This window comes from Colobus angolensis, unplaced genomic scaffold, assembly GCF_000951035.1.
Source record: "Colobus angolensis palliatus isolate OR3802 unplaced genomic scaffold, Cang.pa_1.0 Scaffold12, whole genome shotgun sequence".
NCBI classification, from domain to species: Eukaryota; Metazoa; Chordata; class Mammalia; order Primates; family Cercopithecidae; genus Colobus; species Colobus angolensis.
Genome location: NW_012113141.1, coordinates 888,638 through 906,348, shown reverse-complemented (window position 1 = coordinate 906,348; position 17,711 = coordinate 888,638). Strand labels below are relative to the sequence as shown.

Below are 17,711 nucleotides of genomic sequence, written 5' to 3'. Positions count from 1 at the left end.
TTTTTTTTTTTTTTTTTTTTTGAGATGGAGTCTTGCTCTGTCACCCAGGCTGGAGTACAGTGGCGTGATCTCAGCTCACTGTAGCCTCTACCTCTCAGGTTCAAGCAGTTCTGTGCCTCAGCCTCCTGAGTAGCTGGGACTACAGGTATCTGCCACCATAACTGGCTAATTTTTTGTATTTTTAGTAGAGATGGGGTTTCACCATATAGGCCAGGCTGGTCTCGAACTCCTGGCCTCAAATGATCCACCTGCCTCAGCCTCCCAAAGTGCTGGGATTACGGCTGTGAGCCACCAAGCCTGGCCAGGATAATACTCCATTGTGTATAAATACCACATTTTCTTTATTCTTCCTTTTTTTTTTTTTTTGAGATGGAATCTCGCTCTGTCACCAGGCTAGAGTGCAGTGGCACAATCTCGGCTCACTGCAAGCTCCATCTCCCAGGTTTGAGCAATTCTCCAGCTTCAGCCTCCCGAGTAGCCGGGATTACAGGCATATACCACCACACCCGGTTAATTTTTGTATTTTTAGTAGAGACGGGGTTTCACCATGTTGGCCAGGATGGTCTCGATCTCCTGACCTCATGATCTGCCCACCTTGGCATCCCAAAGTGCTGGGGTTACAGGCATGAGCCACTGTGCCCAGCCTTATTCATTCATCTATTGATGGACACTTAGATTGCTTCCAAATCTTGGCAGTTATGAACAGTGTAGCAGTAAACCTGGCAGTGCAAATATCTCTATGATATACGGTTTTCCTTTATTTTGGGTAGGTCCTCAGCAGTGGGATTGCTGGATCACGTGGTAGCTCTATTGTTAGGTTTTTGAGGAACCTCCAAATTGTTCTCCATAATGGTTGTACTAATTTACATTCTCACCAACAATGTATGATGGTTCCCTTTAGTCCACATCCTTGCCAGCGTTTGTTATTGCCTGTCTTTTGGATAAAAGCCATTTTAACTGGGGTGAGATATCTTACTGTAGTTTTGATTTGCATTTCTCTGATGATCAGTAGTGTTGAGCACCTTTTCATATGCCCATTTTTTTGTTTGTTTGTTTTTTGACTCACTGCAACCTCCACTTCCCGGGTTCAAGCAATTCTCTTGCCTCAGCCTCCCAAGTAGCTGGGACTACAGGCTTATGCCACCACACCCAACTAATTTTTTGTGTTTTAGTAGAGATAGGGTTTCACTATGTTGCCCAGGCTGGTCTCGAACTCCTGAGCTCAGGTGATCCACCCTCCTCAGCCTCCCAAAATGCTAGGATTACAGGCATGAGCCACCGCACCAGGCCACCTGTTTAGTATTTTTATGTCTTCTTTTGAGGAATGTCTATTCAAGTCTTTTGTCCATTTTTTAAATTGGATTATTACATTTTTTTCTATAGAATTGTTGCAGCTCCTTATATATTCTGATTATTAATCTCTTGTCAGATGATTAGTTTGCAAATATTTTCTCGCATTCTGTTTGTTGACTATTTCCTTTACTGTATAGAAGTTTTTTAATTTAATGTAATCCCATTTGTCCACTTTTGCTTTGGTTGCATGTGCTAGTGGCGTATTACTCAAGAAATTTTTGCCAAGACCAGTGTCCTGGAGAGTTTCCCCTAATGTTTTCTTACAGTAGTTTCATAGTGTGAGGTCTTAGATTTAAGTCATTAATCATTTTGATTTGATTTGTATATAGTAAGATAGGGGTCTAGTTTGATTCTTCTTTATACAGATATTCAGTTTTCCCAGCACCATTTATTGAAGAGACTGTCTTTTCTCCAGTGTATGTTCTTGGTTCTTTTGTCAAAAATGAGTTCACTTTAGGTATGTAGATTTGTTTCTAGGTTCTCTATTCTGTTCCATTGGTTTATGTGTCTGTTTTCATGCCAGTACCATGCTGTTTTGATTACTATACCTTTGCACTATAATTTGAAGTCAGGTAATATGATTCCTCCCAATTTTGTTCTTTTTGCTTAAGATAGCTTTGACTATTCTGGGTCTTTTGTGGTTTTGTGTAAATGTTAAGATTGTGTTTTCCATTTCTGTGATCAATGTAATTGGTATTTTGATAGGGATTGCAATGAATCTATAGATTGCTGTAGGTGGTATGGACATTTTAACAATATTGAACATGGAATATCTTTCAATTTTTTGTGTCCTTTTCAATTTCTTTCATAGTTTTTCTTTCTTTTTTTTTTTCTTTTGAGACGGAGTTTCACTCTGTTGCCTAGGCTGGAGTACAGTGGCCTGATCTCGGCTCACTGCATCCTCCACCCCTCAGGTTCAAGTGATTCTCATGTCTCAGCCTCCCAAGTAGCTGGGATTACAGGCCACGCCAGGCTATTTTTTGTATTTTTAGTAGAGACAGGGTTTCGCCATGTTGACTGGGCTGGTTTTGAACTCCTGGCCTCAAGTCATCCACCTGCCTTGGCCTCCCAAAGTGCTGGGATTACCCGGTGTGAACCACTACGCCTGGCCTGTTTCAGTTTTTTTGAATGGTTTAAGACTTGTTTTATGACATAACATATGGTCTGTCTTTGAGAGTGATCCATGTGCTAAGAACAATGTTTATTCTGCAGCCATTGGATGAAATGTTCTGTAAGTATGTGTTTGGTCCATTTGGTCTGTAGTACAGATTAAGTCTGATGTTTCTTTGTTGGTTTTCTGTCCGGTACATCTCTGTCCAGTGTCGCAAGTGTAGTGTTGAAGTCTCCAGCTATTACTGTACTGAGGTCTATTTCTCTCTTTAAGTCTAATAATGTTTGCTTTGTATATCTAGGTGCTCCAGTGTTGGGTGCATATATATTCACAATTATTATGTCCTCTTGCTGAGTTGACCCCTTTATCATCATATAGTGACCTTCTTCATCTCTTCTTATACTTTTGTTTTGTAATCTGTTTTCTCTGATATGGTAGCTACTCCTGCCCTTTTGGTTAACATTGGCATGGGACATCTTTTTCCATCCCTTTGTTTTCAGTCTGTGTGTCTTTAAAAAGTGAAGTGTGTTTCTTGTAGGCAACAGATCATTTGGTCTTATTTTTCTATTCATGCAGCCATATGTCTTTTGATTCATGAGTTTAGTTCATTTACATCCAATGTTATTGATAAGTAAGGACATACTCCTGCTATTTTGTTATTCATTTTCTGGTTGTTTTGCAGTTTTCTCTTCCTTCTTTTTTTTCTTGCTGTTTTGTTTTTAGTGAAAGTGATTTTTCTCTTGTGATATGATTTCATTTTTGCTTTTTATTTTTTGTGTATTCGTTGTATGCTTTTGGTTTCAGGTTACCGTGAGGCTTGCAGATACTATCTTATAACCCATTATTTTAAGTTGATAACAACTTAACACTGTTTTTGTAAACAAATAAGCAAAAAGAAGACTAATGAAAACTCTACACCTTAACTTTGTACCCCTGCTTTTTAACTTTTTATTGTTTCTAGTTATATCTTACACTATGTTTTGAAAAGTTGTTGTAGTTGTTACTTTTGATTGGTTAACCATTTAGTCTTTCTACTTAAGAGTAGTTTACACACCATATTTACAGTGTTGTAGTATTCTGTATTTTTCTGTTTACTATTGAGTTTTGTACCTTCAGATGATCTTGTTATTGCTCATTAATGTTTTTTTCTTTCAGATTGAAGACCTCCATTTAGCATTTCTTGTTCCACAGGTCTAGTGTTGATAAAATTCCTCAGCTTTTGTTTGTCTAGGAAAGTATTTGTGTTGCAGGGTGGAGTGCGTTGGCTCACCACTACAATCCCAGCACTTTGGGAGGCTGAGGCGGGTGGATCACCTGAGGTCAGGAGTTCAAGACCAGCCTGACCAATGTGGAAAAACCCCATCTTTACTAAAAATACAAAATTAGCCAGGCATGGTGGCACATGCCTGTAATCCCAGCTACTTGAGAGGCTGAGACAGGAGAATCATGCCAGTACCATGCTGTTTTATTTACTATTCGGGAGGCAAAGTTTGTGGTGAGCCAAGATTGCACCATTGCACTCCATCCTGGGCAATCAGAGTGAAACTCCATCTCAAAAAAAGTATTTATCCTTCATGTTTGAAGGATAATTTTACTGGATAAATTTTTCCTTCAGTACTTTAAATATGTCATGCCATTCTCTCCTGGCCTGTAAAGTTTGCACTGAGAGGTCTACTGCCAGCATATTGGCACTCCATTGTATGTTATTTGTTTTTTTTCTCTTACTGTTTTCAGGATCCTTGGTTTATCATTGACCTTTGAAAGTTTGATTATTAAGTGTCTTCAAAGAGTCTTATTTGAATTAAATTTGCTTGGTGTTCTACAATCTTCTACTTGGATATTGGTATCTTTTTCTATGTTTGGGAAGTTCTCTGCCATTATCCCTTTGAATAAACTTTCTACCCCATCTCTTTCTCAATCTCCTCTTTAAGGCCAGTAACTTAGATTTGCCCTTTCGGGTCTTTTCTCTAAGTTCTGAAGCATGCCTTGCATGCCTTTTTTTTTTTTTTTTTTTTTGAGACAGAGTCTTGCTCTGTCGCCCAGGCTGGAGTGCAGTGGCCGGATCTCAGCTCACTGCAAGCTCCGCCTTCCCGGGTTCACGCCATTCTCCTGCCTCAGCCTCCTGAGTAGCTGGGACTACAGGCGCCCGCCACCGCGCCTGGCTAATTTTTTGTATTTTTAGTAGAGATGGGGTTTCACTGTGGTCTCGATCTCCTGACCTTGTGATCCGCCCGCCTCGGCCTCCCATAGTGCTGAGATTACAGGCGTGAGCCACCATGCCCGGCTGCCTTATTGTTTTTTATTCATTTTTCTTTTGTCTCCTCAGCTCACTAATTCTTTCTTCTGTTTGATCAATTCTGCTATTAAAAGACTCTGAGACATTCTTTGGTATGTCAGTTGCATTTTTCAGCTCCAGAATTATTGCTGCATTCTTTTAAATCATTTCAATCTCTTCGTTAAATTTATCTGGTAGAATTCTTTCTCTGTATTATCTTGAATTTCTTTGAGTTTCCTCAAAATAGCTATTTAGAATTCCCTGTCTGAAAGGTCACGTGTTTCTGTTTCTCCAAGATTTGTCTTTGGTACCTTATTTTGTTCATTTGGTGAGGTCATGTTTTCCTGGATGGTCTTGATAACTTAACAGATGTTCCTCTCTGGGCATTAAAGAGTTACGTATTTATTGTAGTCTTCGCAGTTTGGACTTGTGTATATTCGTGCTTCTTGGAAAGGCTTTCCAGATATTCAGAAGGACCTGGATGTTGTCATCGCTTAGAAGCTGTATCTGCTTTAGTTGGCACCCCACACCCAGTAACCCTGTGGTTCTGGCAGACTCATCATAAAGGTACTATGATGGTCTTAGACAAGATCTGGAAGAATTCTCTGAATTACCAGGCAGAGACTGTTGTTCTTTCTCTTTGCTTACTTTTTCCAAAACAAACTTTGTTTGTTCTGAGGCACCTGGAGCTTTGGGTGGAGTGACACAAGCACCCCTATGGCCATGCTACAACCAGTGGGACTACACTGGGTCAGATCTGAAGCCAGCACTGCACTGGGTCTCACCCAAGGCCTGCTATAACCACTTCCTGGCTACTGACTATCTTCACTCAAGGTGCTGGCACTCTACAATCACCAGGTGGCAAAGCCACCCTGCCCTGTGTCCTTCCCTTCAGGGCAGATAGTTTCCCTAGGTCCTTGGTGACTCCAGAGGTTCCGTCTGGGAGCCAGGGACTAGAGTGAAAATCCTTAGAAGTCTACCTGGTGTTCTATTGTACTGCAGCTGAGCTGGCACTCAAACCACAAAACAGTCCTTCCCACTCATCCCTCCCCTTTGCAAAGGCAGAGGAACACCCCTGGACCTCCCCTTGGCCACTGTCACCAGCGGCCTGTGGGGAGTACTGCCAGAATACTGCCAATGTTTCCTTGAGGCCCAACGGCTTTTTTTTGTTTGTTTGTTTTTGTTTTGAGACTGAGTCTCCTGTCGCCCAGGCTGGAGTACAGTGACGCAGTCTCAGCTCCTCCATCTCCTGGGTTCAAGTGATTCTCCTGCCTCAGCCTCCTGAGTAGCTGGGACTACAGTCCTACACCACTATGCCTGGCTAATTTTTGTGTTTTTAGTAGAGACGGGGTTTTACCATATTGGCCAGGCTGGTCTCAAACTCCTGACCTCAAGGATCCGCCTGCCTTGGCCTCCCAAATTTGCTGGGATTAAAGTGTGAGCCACCACGCCCAGCCCTAAGGGCTTTTTTGAGACAAGGTCTGGCTCTGTTGCCCAGGCTAGAGTGCAGTGGCACAATCTCAGCTCACTGCACTCTCTACCTCCCAGGCTCAAGCAGTCGTCCCACCTCAGCCTCCCCAGTAGCTGCGTGTGACACTGTGCTGGCTAATTTTTGTATTTTTTGTGGAGACAGTATTTCTCCATGTTGACCAGGCTGGTCTTGAACTCCTGACCTCAGGTAATTTGCCAGCCTCGGCCTCCCAAAGTGCTGGGATTACAGGCATGAGCCACCACGCCTGGTCCTTAAGGGCTCTTTAGTCAGCTTGTGGTGAATGCTGCCTGGCATGGGACTTACCCTCTGGCCCAGCACAGGTCCAGAAATGCCATCTAAGAACCAACTTCTGGAATTGGTTCACCCTCCTACGTCGGAGCTGGTACCTAAGGTGCAAGACAAAGTCCCCTTTACTTTTCCTCCACTTTTCTCAAGCATGAGTCTTGCCCCGTATCTGCCATGATGGGGAATGTGCTGAGTCTCACCTGAAGCCAGGAAGTTTCAGGCTCACCTAAGGCCTTTGTACATAGTACCTGGGTACTGCTGCTGATTATTCAGGGCCCCAAGGGCTCTTCAGTTAACAGATAATGAAAGCTGTCAGGACTGAGTCTTTTCGAGGCAGTGGGTTCCCTTCTGGGCCATTGTGTATCTAGAAATGTTGTCCAGGAGCTACGACCTGGAAAGCAGTCTTCACAACTCTGACTGGTGCCCTATCCAGCTGTGGCTGAGCTGGTATCCAAGATGTAAGACAAAGTTCTCCCCACTCTTCCCTCCTGTCTTCTCTCCACAAGCAGAAGGAGAGGATCTCTTTTGGAGCCACAAGCTGTGCAGCTTTGGGTTAAAGGAGGGGTAATGCCAACAGTCCGTTAACAGCCCTAGCTGGTGTCTCAGTAGGTTGCACGCCTCCCCACTTCACTGGCTCTGGGCCCAGTTCTGCACTAGGACTCACCTAGTAGTTGCAGTCCTTGTGGCCTGCACTATGTTTGAAGTTTATTGAGGGCCCCAGAGCACTTTAGCCTGCCGTGGTGAGGCTTGCAGGAACTCACATTTTGACCACTGGGATCCACAATTCCCCTCTGGCTAGGGCTGGATTTTAATGCTCCCTCTGTGGACAGGAGTCAGCTAAATTTGATCCAGTTTTACTTTCTGCTGTAACAGAGCAGTGTTAAGCTCACTGCCTCACAATTGCTGCATTCTTTCTCCCCCTCATGCACAGAAATGCTCTCTGCACCACACTGCCACTGCCAGGGGCTGAGAGAGGGGTGATGTTGGTGATTCAAGACTTTTTAATATCTTTTTATATCTCTTTTTTCAGCAATATGAAGTTGAAACCAGGTACTGTGAGTGCTCACCTGATGTTTGGTTCTCAGGAAGATGCTTTTTTTGTGCAGATAGTTGTTAAATTGGTGTCCATGAAGCCAGGACAATCGGTGGAGCTTTCCATTTTGCCATATTGCTTCACCTCTTACCCCTGTTTGCTTTTAGGGATCGAAACTGTGGCTTCACTTTTACATTTTAAGTAAGATAAACAAATGTGAATCATTTTCTGCAAGAGGCACTAAATTTTAGAATCCAATGTGATTAAAAATTAGTTTATATATGTATAAACATAAATATTGGAGAGGGGAAAGCCATTGTGTTTTTTTGTATAACTATCCTATGTATTTTCTTTTTTTAGTAGAAAGAGTTTGGCTAATTATTTCAGTTGATTAAAGCACAATACTAAAGACTCCAGGGTAGGACCTGCAGACTTTTTCTGTAAAAGACCAGATAGTAAACATTTTATGCTTTGTGAGCCATACAGTTTTTGTTGCAACTAGTCAACTCTCACCTCCGCTGTGGACAGCATGTACATGGATGTGGGAGTGGCTGCTTTCCAGCAAAACTTACTTAAAAAAAAAACACAGCGGGTAGCATTTGACCCACAGGTTGTAGTTTGACGACCCCTTCTTCTAGGATGAAGATTTTGGTCTCCATATATAAACTTGGTGTCTTTGTTTTGTTTGAAGGCTAGTAATAGCAGTACAACTCTGGTCAGTTTCTCCCAAATGAGTATCCTGGCCACAGATATAAAGCAATCAAAACAGTGGGAGAAAAAAAGAACTGAAAATGCTTTTGTCAATAATTAGAGGAGATAAAAATATCAACTGTGGAAATAAAAGCAGTATTATTAAATGTGTGCTTCTTAAATTGGATTATTTTGTACCTTCGGTGCTAAGCCACAGGATCAAGCAAATTGGACAGTCATATAGTGAGTCAAAAATGCATGTGTCACTGGGCGCAGTGGCTCACACCTGTAATCCCAGCACTTTGGGAGTCTGAGATGGGTGGATCACCTGAGGTCAGGAATTCGAGACCAGCCTGACCAATATGGTGAAATCCCGTCTCTACAAAAGTACAAAAAATTAGCTGGGCACTGTGATGGGCACCTGTAATCCCAGCTACTTAGGAGGCAGGAGACTTGCTTGAACCTGGGAGGTGGCGACAGAGCAAGACTCTGTCAAAAAAAAAAAAAAAAATGCAAGCATCTTAGACATGTGTTATATTTCTGGCTCTGTTACTTATGTGACCTTGGTTACTTTCTTAAATGCTAAGCCTTAGTATACTCATCTGTACGATCATAATAATAGTATACATTTCATAAGACTGTTTAAATGAGATAGTATATGTGAAGTCTACTTTAATTATAGCTTTTATAATTTTATTATTAGAACATAAAATTTGAGTGATTTTTTTTTTTTTTCTTTTTAAGATGGAGTTTTGCTCTTGCCGCCCAGGCTGGAGTGCAATGGCATGATCTTGGCTCACCGTAACCTCTGCCTCCCAGGTTCAAGCGATTCTCCTGCCTCAGCCTCCCAAGTAGCTGGAACTACAGGCATGCGCCACCATGCCCGGCTAATTTTTGTATTTTTAGTAGAGACGGGGTTTCACCATCTTGGCCAGGCTGGTCTCAAACTCCTGACCTCATGATCCACCCATCTCGGCTCCCAAAGTGCTGGGATTACAGGCATGAGCCACTGCGCCCGGCCAAATTTGAGTGAATTTTAAGGCAGAGTCTGCATTATAGTGAACATTTTAGCTTCCCTTCTTGATAATGCATACTGAAGACCTGACTGTCCTCTACCCCCTTCCATGGAAGGAGGTAGGGTAATGGTGTTATATATGTGTTTGTTCTCTTTTTCTATTAGGAGTACTTCAGGGCAAAAGTTCGGAAAACATGAAAATTATATAAACCATTAAAACGTGAAAATTATATAAACTATTATTTTTACTAAAAATTAACAATAAGCATAATACATCTCACTGAAAATGCAACAGATATAGAACAATCCTTTTAAAGTGCCGTTAGAAGTAAGAACTATAGGCAATATCTCTTAAGTTTTATTTGTCCATCCATTCATCTCATATTTATTGAGTACCTGTTTGGACACCAGCATTGTCTGGTTAGATTTATATAGTTACTGAGTGATTCATTTTATTCCCTTTCAGATACTGCTTAATTTTAATGTATATGTGATTATTCACAAATTATAAAGTTACTTTTGTTATTCTTCATTGGAAAGTTAGCTAGTTTTGTTTAGTTTGTAAATGTTAGATCAACTTTATTTGTTTCTTTGGTGGTTTTTCTTCTCTTAAGTGCAACATCTCCATAGGGTCTGCATTTGGCTCCTTTTGTTTTACTTTCTACCTCTCCCTCACCTACTGCCACAGCTTTAGTTGTCTCCTTTAAGGAAAATTACTGTCAGTTATGTCTTTGAGGCAAATGTTTCTCTTGAGTGACTTGACAGTCCTGCCATTACTTTCAACTAAGAAAGGTTTGTCTTGTTTTCCTCACTCTGTGTGTGTGTGTGTGTGTGTGTGTGTGTGTGTGTGTATGTGTACAGTAGTTTTTTTTTGAGACGGAGTCTCTCTTTGTCGCCAGGTTAGTGTGCAGTGGCACAATCTCGGCTCACTGCAACCTCTGCCTCCTGGGTTCAAGCGATTCTTCTGCCTCAGCCTCCCTAGTAGCTGGGACTACAGGCACACACCGCCGCACCCAGCTAATTTTTCTGTTTTTAGTAGAGACGGGGTTTCACCACATTGGCCAGGATGGCCTCAATCTCTTGACCTCGTGATCCGCCCACCTTGGCCTCCCAAAGTTCTGGGATCACAGACGTGAGCCACCGTGCCCAGCCTATGTACAGTAATTTTTAAAATTACTCTTACCCAGGGTTGAAATATTGAAGTTGTCTTTGACTCTTCTCTTGTTTTCCATGTCCATTAGCTGCCATGACCTCTGCATTCTTATTTAGAGACTTTAAATCTTTTAGCAGTCTCCTAATCCTACTGCCAGCCTCTCTACTTATTCTTAACTGTACCTCACTCAGCAGAATATTATTCATAAAATACAACTGATTCTGTTACTTTTTAAATCTAAAACCTTATTTATCCATGTATCAGCTTTTGCCACAGGAATATTCTGTAACAAAACATGCCAGAACTCATTGGCATACAATGATGCGCATTCTATTTCCTACGGGATTGGGCCTTGTTTTAGCCTGAGCCTTGGCTGAGGTTGGCTAACCTAGAGAGGATTGAGGTCAGCTTATTTCCCAACTGCATGTTGAATCCAGTTTTGCTCCCTGTGCCTGTCATTCTCTTTAGCAGTTTAGCTGGGGGCAGTTATATGCAGATTTTGTTTCCTTAGCTGATGCTGTTCTCTGCCCAGAATGTTCTCCTTCAAACCTTTTTTTTATTTTTAATCTTTTCCATTCACTTTCCTTTTTGATTTTTGTTTGCAGTATCTTCAAACCTACAGAAACATTGAAAACAAATATAATTAAAACCTGTGTGCCCTCCATTCTAGATTCAGCAGTTGTTAACATATTGTCACATTTGCTTTATATATGTTGTGTATGTTCTTTTTTCATGAATCATTTGAAAGTAAAATGTAGATATCATCCTTTAATACTTCATCTTTCATCTCTTAAGAATATAGGCATTTTTCTGTGTAACAGCAGTAGCATTATTTCTCTTAAGGAAGTTAACTATAATTCTATAATATCATCTGTCTGTGCATTCCTATTTCAAATTTCCTCATTTATAGCAAAAATGTTGTTTATATTACTGCTTTTTAAATAACTAGAGTCCAGTCAAATTTTGTTATTTGCGATTGTTGAGTCTTGCTACTCTCCTTTCTGATTCGTGAACATAGTGAATGACTTCAGTTTCTCTCAGCAGTGCTTTGTAGTTTTCAAGGATTTTGCATATTCTTTTAAAAATTTTATTCGTTCTCTTTCTCAAAAATATATTCCTAAATGTTTTATGTTTTTGATGCTATTGTAAATGATTTTTAAAAATTTTATTTTCCAATTATTTGTTGCTAGTACAGAGAAGTTCTTCTTCTTTTTTTTTTTTTTTTGAGACAGAGTTTCACTGTTTTTGCCCAGGCTGGAGTGCAGGCGTGAACTCAGCTCACCACAACCTCCACCTCCCGGATTCAAGCGATTCTCCTGTCTCAGCCTCCCGAGTAGCTGGGATTACTGGCATGCACCACCATGCCTGGCTAATTTTGTATTATTAGTAGAGATGGGGTTTCTCCATGTTGGTCTTCTCCAGGCTGGTCTCGAACTCCCAACCTCAGGTGATCTGCCCACCTCGGCCTCCCAGAGTGCTGTGATTAGCAGTGTGAGCCACTGCCCAGCCTTTTTTTTTTTTTCCTTCTTCTTTGAGACAGAGCTTCGCTCCTGTCACCTGGGCTGGAGTGTAATGGTGAGACCTTGGCCTACTGCAACCTCTGCCTCCTGGATTCAAATGATTATCCTGCCTCAGCCTCCCAAGTAGCTGGGATTACAGGCGCCCACCACCACGCCCAGCTAATTCTTACATTTTTAGTAGAGACGGGGTTTCACCATGTTTGCCAGGCTGGCCTCAAACACCTGACCTCTGGTGATCTGCCTGCCTCGGCCTCCCAAAGTGCTGGGATTACAGGCATGAGCCACTGTACCTGGCCTAGAGAAAATCAATTGAGTTTTGAGTGTTGGCCTTTTACCCTGTGATCTTGATAAATTCTTAGTTCTGGTAATTCTCTTATAGATTGATTCATTTGGCTTTTTTAATATATACAATCATGTTATTTTCTTGGCGTATTTTATTAACTAAGAATTCCAGTACAATGTTGAATATAAGTGGTTATGGTGGTCATTCTTGCCTAGTTCCTAATCTTAGAAAGAAAGCATTCAGTATCTTAACAGTAAGTATAATGTTGAATGTCAGGGGGTGGGGGCGGGGGGGGCGATTAGATGGGTTTTACCTGTTTGAAGAAATTTTCTTCCATTTCTCATTTGCTGAGAGTGTTTATTATAAATGGATGTTGAATTTTATCAGGTGTTGTTTCCATCTGTTGAGATGAACAGATGATATTTTTTCTCCTTTTTTTCAGAAATATTGTGAAATTCATTGATAGTTGGATGTTAAACCAACCTTGCATTCTTGGGATTAACTTTACTTGGCATTATATGTATATTATCCTTTATATATATAATTGGATTTAATTTGTTAATATTTTATTGAGGGTTTTATATCTATATTCATGAGGGATCTTGATCTGTAATTTTTATTTCTCATATTGCTGTCAGCTTTTGGTATCAAGTTTATTCTGGCTTCATTAAATTAATTAAGAAATGATCCTTCTTTTCTGAAAAAGTTTGGTTAATATTGGTATTACTTCTTTATTAAATGTTTGATATAATTCATCAGTGAAACCGTTTTGGCCCTGGAGTTTTCTTTTGGGAAAATTTTTAATTTCCTATTAAATTTAAAAAATAAATATAGGACATTTCAGGTTTTCTAGTTCTTCGTGAGTCAGTTTTACCAAGATACGTATGTAATCATGTTTCTTCTTTAATTCCTGATAGTGGTAATTTGTGTCATCTCTTTTTCTTGGTCAGTCTGACTGTAGGTTTATTCATTATTATCTTTTCAGAAAACCCATTTGCTTTTAATTTCTTCTCTAGTGTTTTTCTGTTTTCTCTTTCATTGATTTCTCTTCATTTCCTTCCTTCTGCTTGATTTGTGCTTAATATGATCTTTTTTTTTCTAGAGTCTTAAAGCAGAAACTTTGATCATTGATTTTAGACCCTTTATTTCTAATATGATCATTTAATGCTGTAGATTTTCTTTCTTTTATGCCTGGATTTATTAGCATCCCAGAAATTTTTGTGTGTTTTTACTTTTAAGTTAAAAATATTTCCTAAAGCCCCTGTTTCCTAGCTCCAACATTTGGATCTTCTCTGAATCTGACTCTGTTGATTGCTTTGTCTCTAGACACTTTTTTGTTTTGTTTTGTTCAGTTTAATAATTTTTTTTTTGAGACAGAGTCTTGCTCTGTCACACAGGCTGGAGTGCAGTGGTGCAATCTCAGCTCACTGCAACCTCCACATCCTGGGTTCAAGTGATTCTTGTACTTTAGCCTTCCAAGTTGCTGGGATTACAGGCATGTGCCACCGCAGCCAGCTAATTTTTGTATTTTTAGTAGAGACAGGGTTTCGCCACATTGGCCAGGCTGGTCTTGAACTCCTGACTTCAGGTGATCTGCCTGCCTTCACCTCCCAGAGTGCTGGGATTACAGGCATGAGCCACCACTCCCAGCCTGTTCAGTTGGTTTTTGATATGTCTCATAATTTTGGGTTATCTATAAAATAGTAAGAAACTGAAATCAGTAGGTTTAAAGCTTATAAATTGGTACACCTCTCCTATCTGGTATTAGTGTAAGGATTTGAGTTTACTTAGTCAGAGGTTAAGCTGGGATTGAATTTTTAATTTGTTATAAATACCTTCATTACACTACAGGCCTCTAATGCTAGAGGAATTTGAGGCCTCTAACACTGGAGGAATTTGAGGCCTGTGGTACAGTGTGTTTAGGGTGGAAGTGGAATGTCAAATGGTTTTTGTGAATGTTTGTGCCCCACTTTGCATGCCTACTCCTTAGAGGGGTTTTCTTCTCACTCTTTCCTCTTGTCAGTTGTAAACTGGTGTTGCTTGTTACTCAATCCTTTAAAGATTGGTAGAGGAGAGGGAACAGAAATGGTTCTTGGTTGTTACAGCATAGCCTTGGTTTTAGGTGGATTATGTGTGCCTGGACCTTGCATGGAACTTTGTCAGAATTCCCTCCCCTTTTCCCTGTGGCAACCAAACTTCTTTGGATCTTTTTGTGTGGCAGTTTCTGCTCCCTCCTCCAGCAATTGCAGATGTCTAGTCCTACTGATATAAGATTCTGAGCCTAGGACTGTTCTTGTCACCTTTCCTCCCAGAAATTGAAGGTTTTTCCTTCCCTCAGCAACGAGACATGGGTTTGCTTCCCCTTCCTCAGTGGCTGAAGGCTTTTGCTCTGTGTGAAGGAAGGATCTGGACAGGGTGGCGGGCCTTTGTTCCTTTCTCACATGGCAGCTAATTCCTTGTACCATTGAGAGAGGCTCTTGATCTTCTGCCTTGTTTCCTTTTTTTTCCCCTCTGCCTTGTTTCCAGTTGTTTCCATGGGCACCCATTGGCAGTCTATAGACAAGAGGCTGTGAGTGCCAGTTGCCTGGGACTCTGCTGGGTTTCATACTATCAAGCTACCCCCACACTCAGCTTGAAGTGATCCTTGAAATTTTAGCATATTACTTCTGCTTGTATGACGATAGTAGTTTCCTCTTGCTCCCTGCCACAAGTGAGCCATTTCTGGTACCTTGTTACCTTTTGTAAGCATTTGTTGATCCTTGGATTCAGGCTACTTAGTTATCTTGTAACTTTAGCTGTCTTACAGGTTCAAGAAAAGTTTTCAGTAATTTACAAGTGTTTTGTTTAATTGCCAGTATTCTAGGATTTTCCAAATCTTCTATTACTGATTTTAGTTTAATTGCATTGTGGACAAAGAACATATGTTGTATACTTTGGATTCTTTTAAATGTATGAAGACTTACTGTATGGTCCAGGATTTGGTCTATCTTAGTGAACATTTCATATACAATTGTTAGGTGAAGTGTTCTATGACAGTGAGTGCAAGTTGGTTTAAATTTTCAGATCATCTATACTTGCTGGTTTTGTCTATTTTTTTCTGGTTTTGTCTATTTTTTTCTATCAGTTAATGAGAGCAGTGTTAAAAATCTCCAACTATGATGGTGGTTCTGTTGATTTCTCTTTCATTTATTTTCAAGGTCTGCTATTTTGGATTGTTGTGACTTCTTGGTGAATTAATCCTTTTATTATTATGAAATGTGCCCCTTTTCTTCTGGAAATGCTTGTTTTGAACTCTTACTGTAAGAGTAGCCTCTCTGGCCAGGTGCAGTGGCTCACGCCTGTAATCCCAGCACTTTGGGAGGCCGAGGTGGGCGGATCATGAGGTCAGGAGATGGAGACCATCCTGGCTAATATGGTGAAACCCCGTCTCTACTAAAAATACAAAAAAAAAAACAAAAAACAAAAAACCGGGCGTAGTGGCGGTCGCCTGTAGTCCCAGCTACTCAGGAGGCTGAGGCAGGAGAATGGCATGAACCTGGGAGACGGAGCTTGCAGTGAGCCGAGATTATGCCACTGCATTCCAGCCTGGGCAACAGGGCTGACTTCATCTCAGGAAAAAGAAAAAGGAGTAGCCTCTCACCTGTACTTTCTGTTGGTTTATTGGGTTTGAGTTTTATTTATTTATTTATTTATTTATTTACTTTTAGCAGGTCTTACTTTGTGCATTCATGGTTTAGAGTTAGCCAAGGCTGTGGGGGAAGTTTGCACACAAATTTTGGGGCTTCGTCTTCTGGATTCCTTTCTTTGATTTTTTTATTCCTCACTGGCTGGCTGTGCTGGCAGCTTCACTCTTTGTCTATTAAAGACTGCTGCTTTCTGCTTGAGCTCTATCCTCTGCTTGTGTCCATTCCTGTTTCTGCCTACTTTTGGTGGATCTTCAGTGTTTTTAAGTACAGCAGTTTTCTTAAATGTATTGTCTAGAGTTATAATTGTTAGTGTCAGGAAGATTAGGCTGATACAAAGTCTTCTGCTATATTTAGTACCAGAATTCCTCTAGTCTCTTTTAATTTAGAATAGCTCCTTTTTTTTTTTTCAATCCCTGCTACCTTGACTTTTTGAAGACTCTTGGCCAGTTTTCTTATAAAAGTTTCATAATCAGGATTTGTCTGATTGTTTCCTCCTGGTGATGTTTATTTAACTTGTTCCTCTATCCCTTGTATTTCCTGTAACCTAGAATTTAGATTAGAAGACTTGATTGGATTTGGGTTAAACCGTTTTTCCTTCATAGATGATTCGTATGCTTCTTGTTGATTTATATCACCAAGAGCATAATATTTCGTTGTTCCAATGTTGGTGATGATTAGTTAGATCACTTGATTAAGATGGTGCTCTGCACTGTAAAGATTTGTTCTTTGTAATTAATAGGTAATCTCTGGGGTGGTAATTTGCATCCTCTTCATTTTTCACGTCATGTCCAGATATCACTTCCTAAAATTTATTCTAATCAGATGCCAGCACAGAGCAACACTTAACAAGCATTAGCTGCTATTATTATTAAGGTCCCATTTCCCAACCATAAGTCTCCATAGTGTCTAGTTTATATATGCCATATACACTTTAATCATCCATATCTCATACTGTGTTGTAGTTATAAAGACATGTCTTTCTTTTCTAGATTTTGGGGTACTGAATGCAGATATCACATCTTACAAATCTTTGGGTCTCCCATAGCACTTAACTAGCATTTTGCATATAGTAGGCACTCAGTAATTATTTTTTGTAGGAAGAAAATATTAGCTAAGAATATCCCCAAAGCATTTTTTTCTTTAGACATTTTAAATTTCTCTGTCTTGGCTGGGTGCAGTGGCTCACACCTGTAATCCCAGCACTTTGGGAGGCCGAGGCGGGCGGATCCCAAGGTCAGGAGATCAAGACCATCCTGGCTAACACAGTGAAACCCCGTGTCTACTAAATACAAAAAATTAGCCGGACGTGGTGGCAGGCGCCTGTAGTCCCAGCTACTCGGGAGGCTGAAGCAGGAGAATGTCGTGAACCCGGGAGTTGGAGCTTGCAGTGAGATGATATCGTGCCACTGCACTCCAGCCGGGGCGACAGAGCAAGACTCCATCTCAAAAAAAAAAAAAAAAAAATTTCTCTGTCTTGAGTACTGGTTAAATTTAATGTCAATTACATTTTCTTTTGTAGGTAAATGAGAAAACGGGACAGATTATACAGTATGATAAATTTTATATACATGAAGTACAAGAATTGATAGATATAAGGAATGATTATATCAACTGGGTCCAACAGCAGGCCTATGGAATGGTAGGTTTTCTGTGCAATTTGTGATTTCATTTTTATGTATCATTTTTATGTATATGTATCTAATAAAAAAAAAGAAACAATTACTTGGTTTTGAAATGAGAAAGTTTTTTCAGAACTTTTATCCGTAACTTACTTTTTAAATAAAAAAACATTGCAAAAGGAGTGCTATATATTAT

The 17,711-nt window shown here is 40.4% G+C and overlaps 1 protein-coding gene across 5 annotated transcripts in view; it reads left to right on the top strand.

The window, feature by feature from the left end:
• Window positions 1-17,711, top strand: part of HERC4 (HECT and RLD domain containing E3 ubiquitin protein ligase 4) — a 153,150-nt gene that overhangs the window by 87,624 nt on the left and 47,815 nt on the right. For all 5 annotated transcript variants that reach the window (XM_011926859.1, XM_011926868.1, XM_011926849.1 and 2 more), the window contains one exon: window positions 17,416-17,535. In XM_011926859.1, the coding sequence (XP_011782249.1) occupies window positions 17,416-17,535 (120 nt within the window). The remainder of the gene's footprint in view (window positions 1-17,415; window positions 17,536-17,711) is intronic.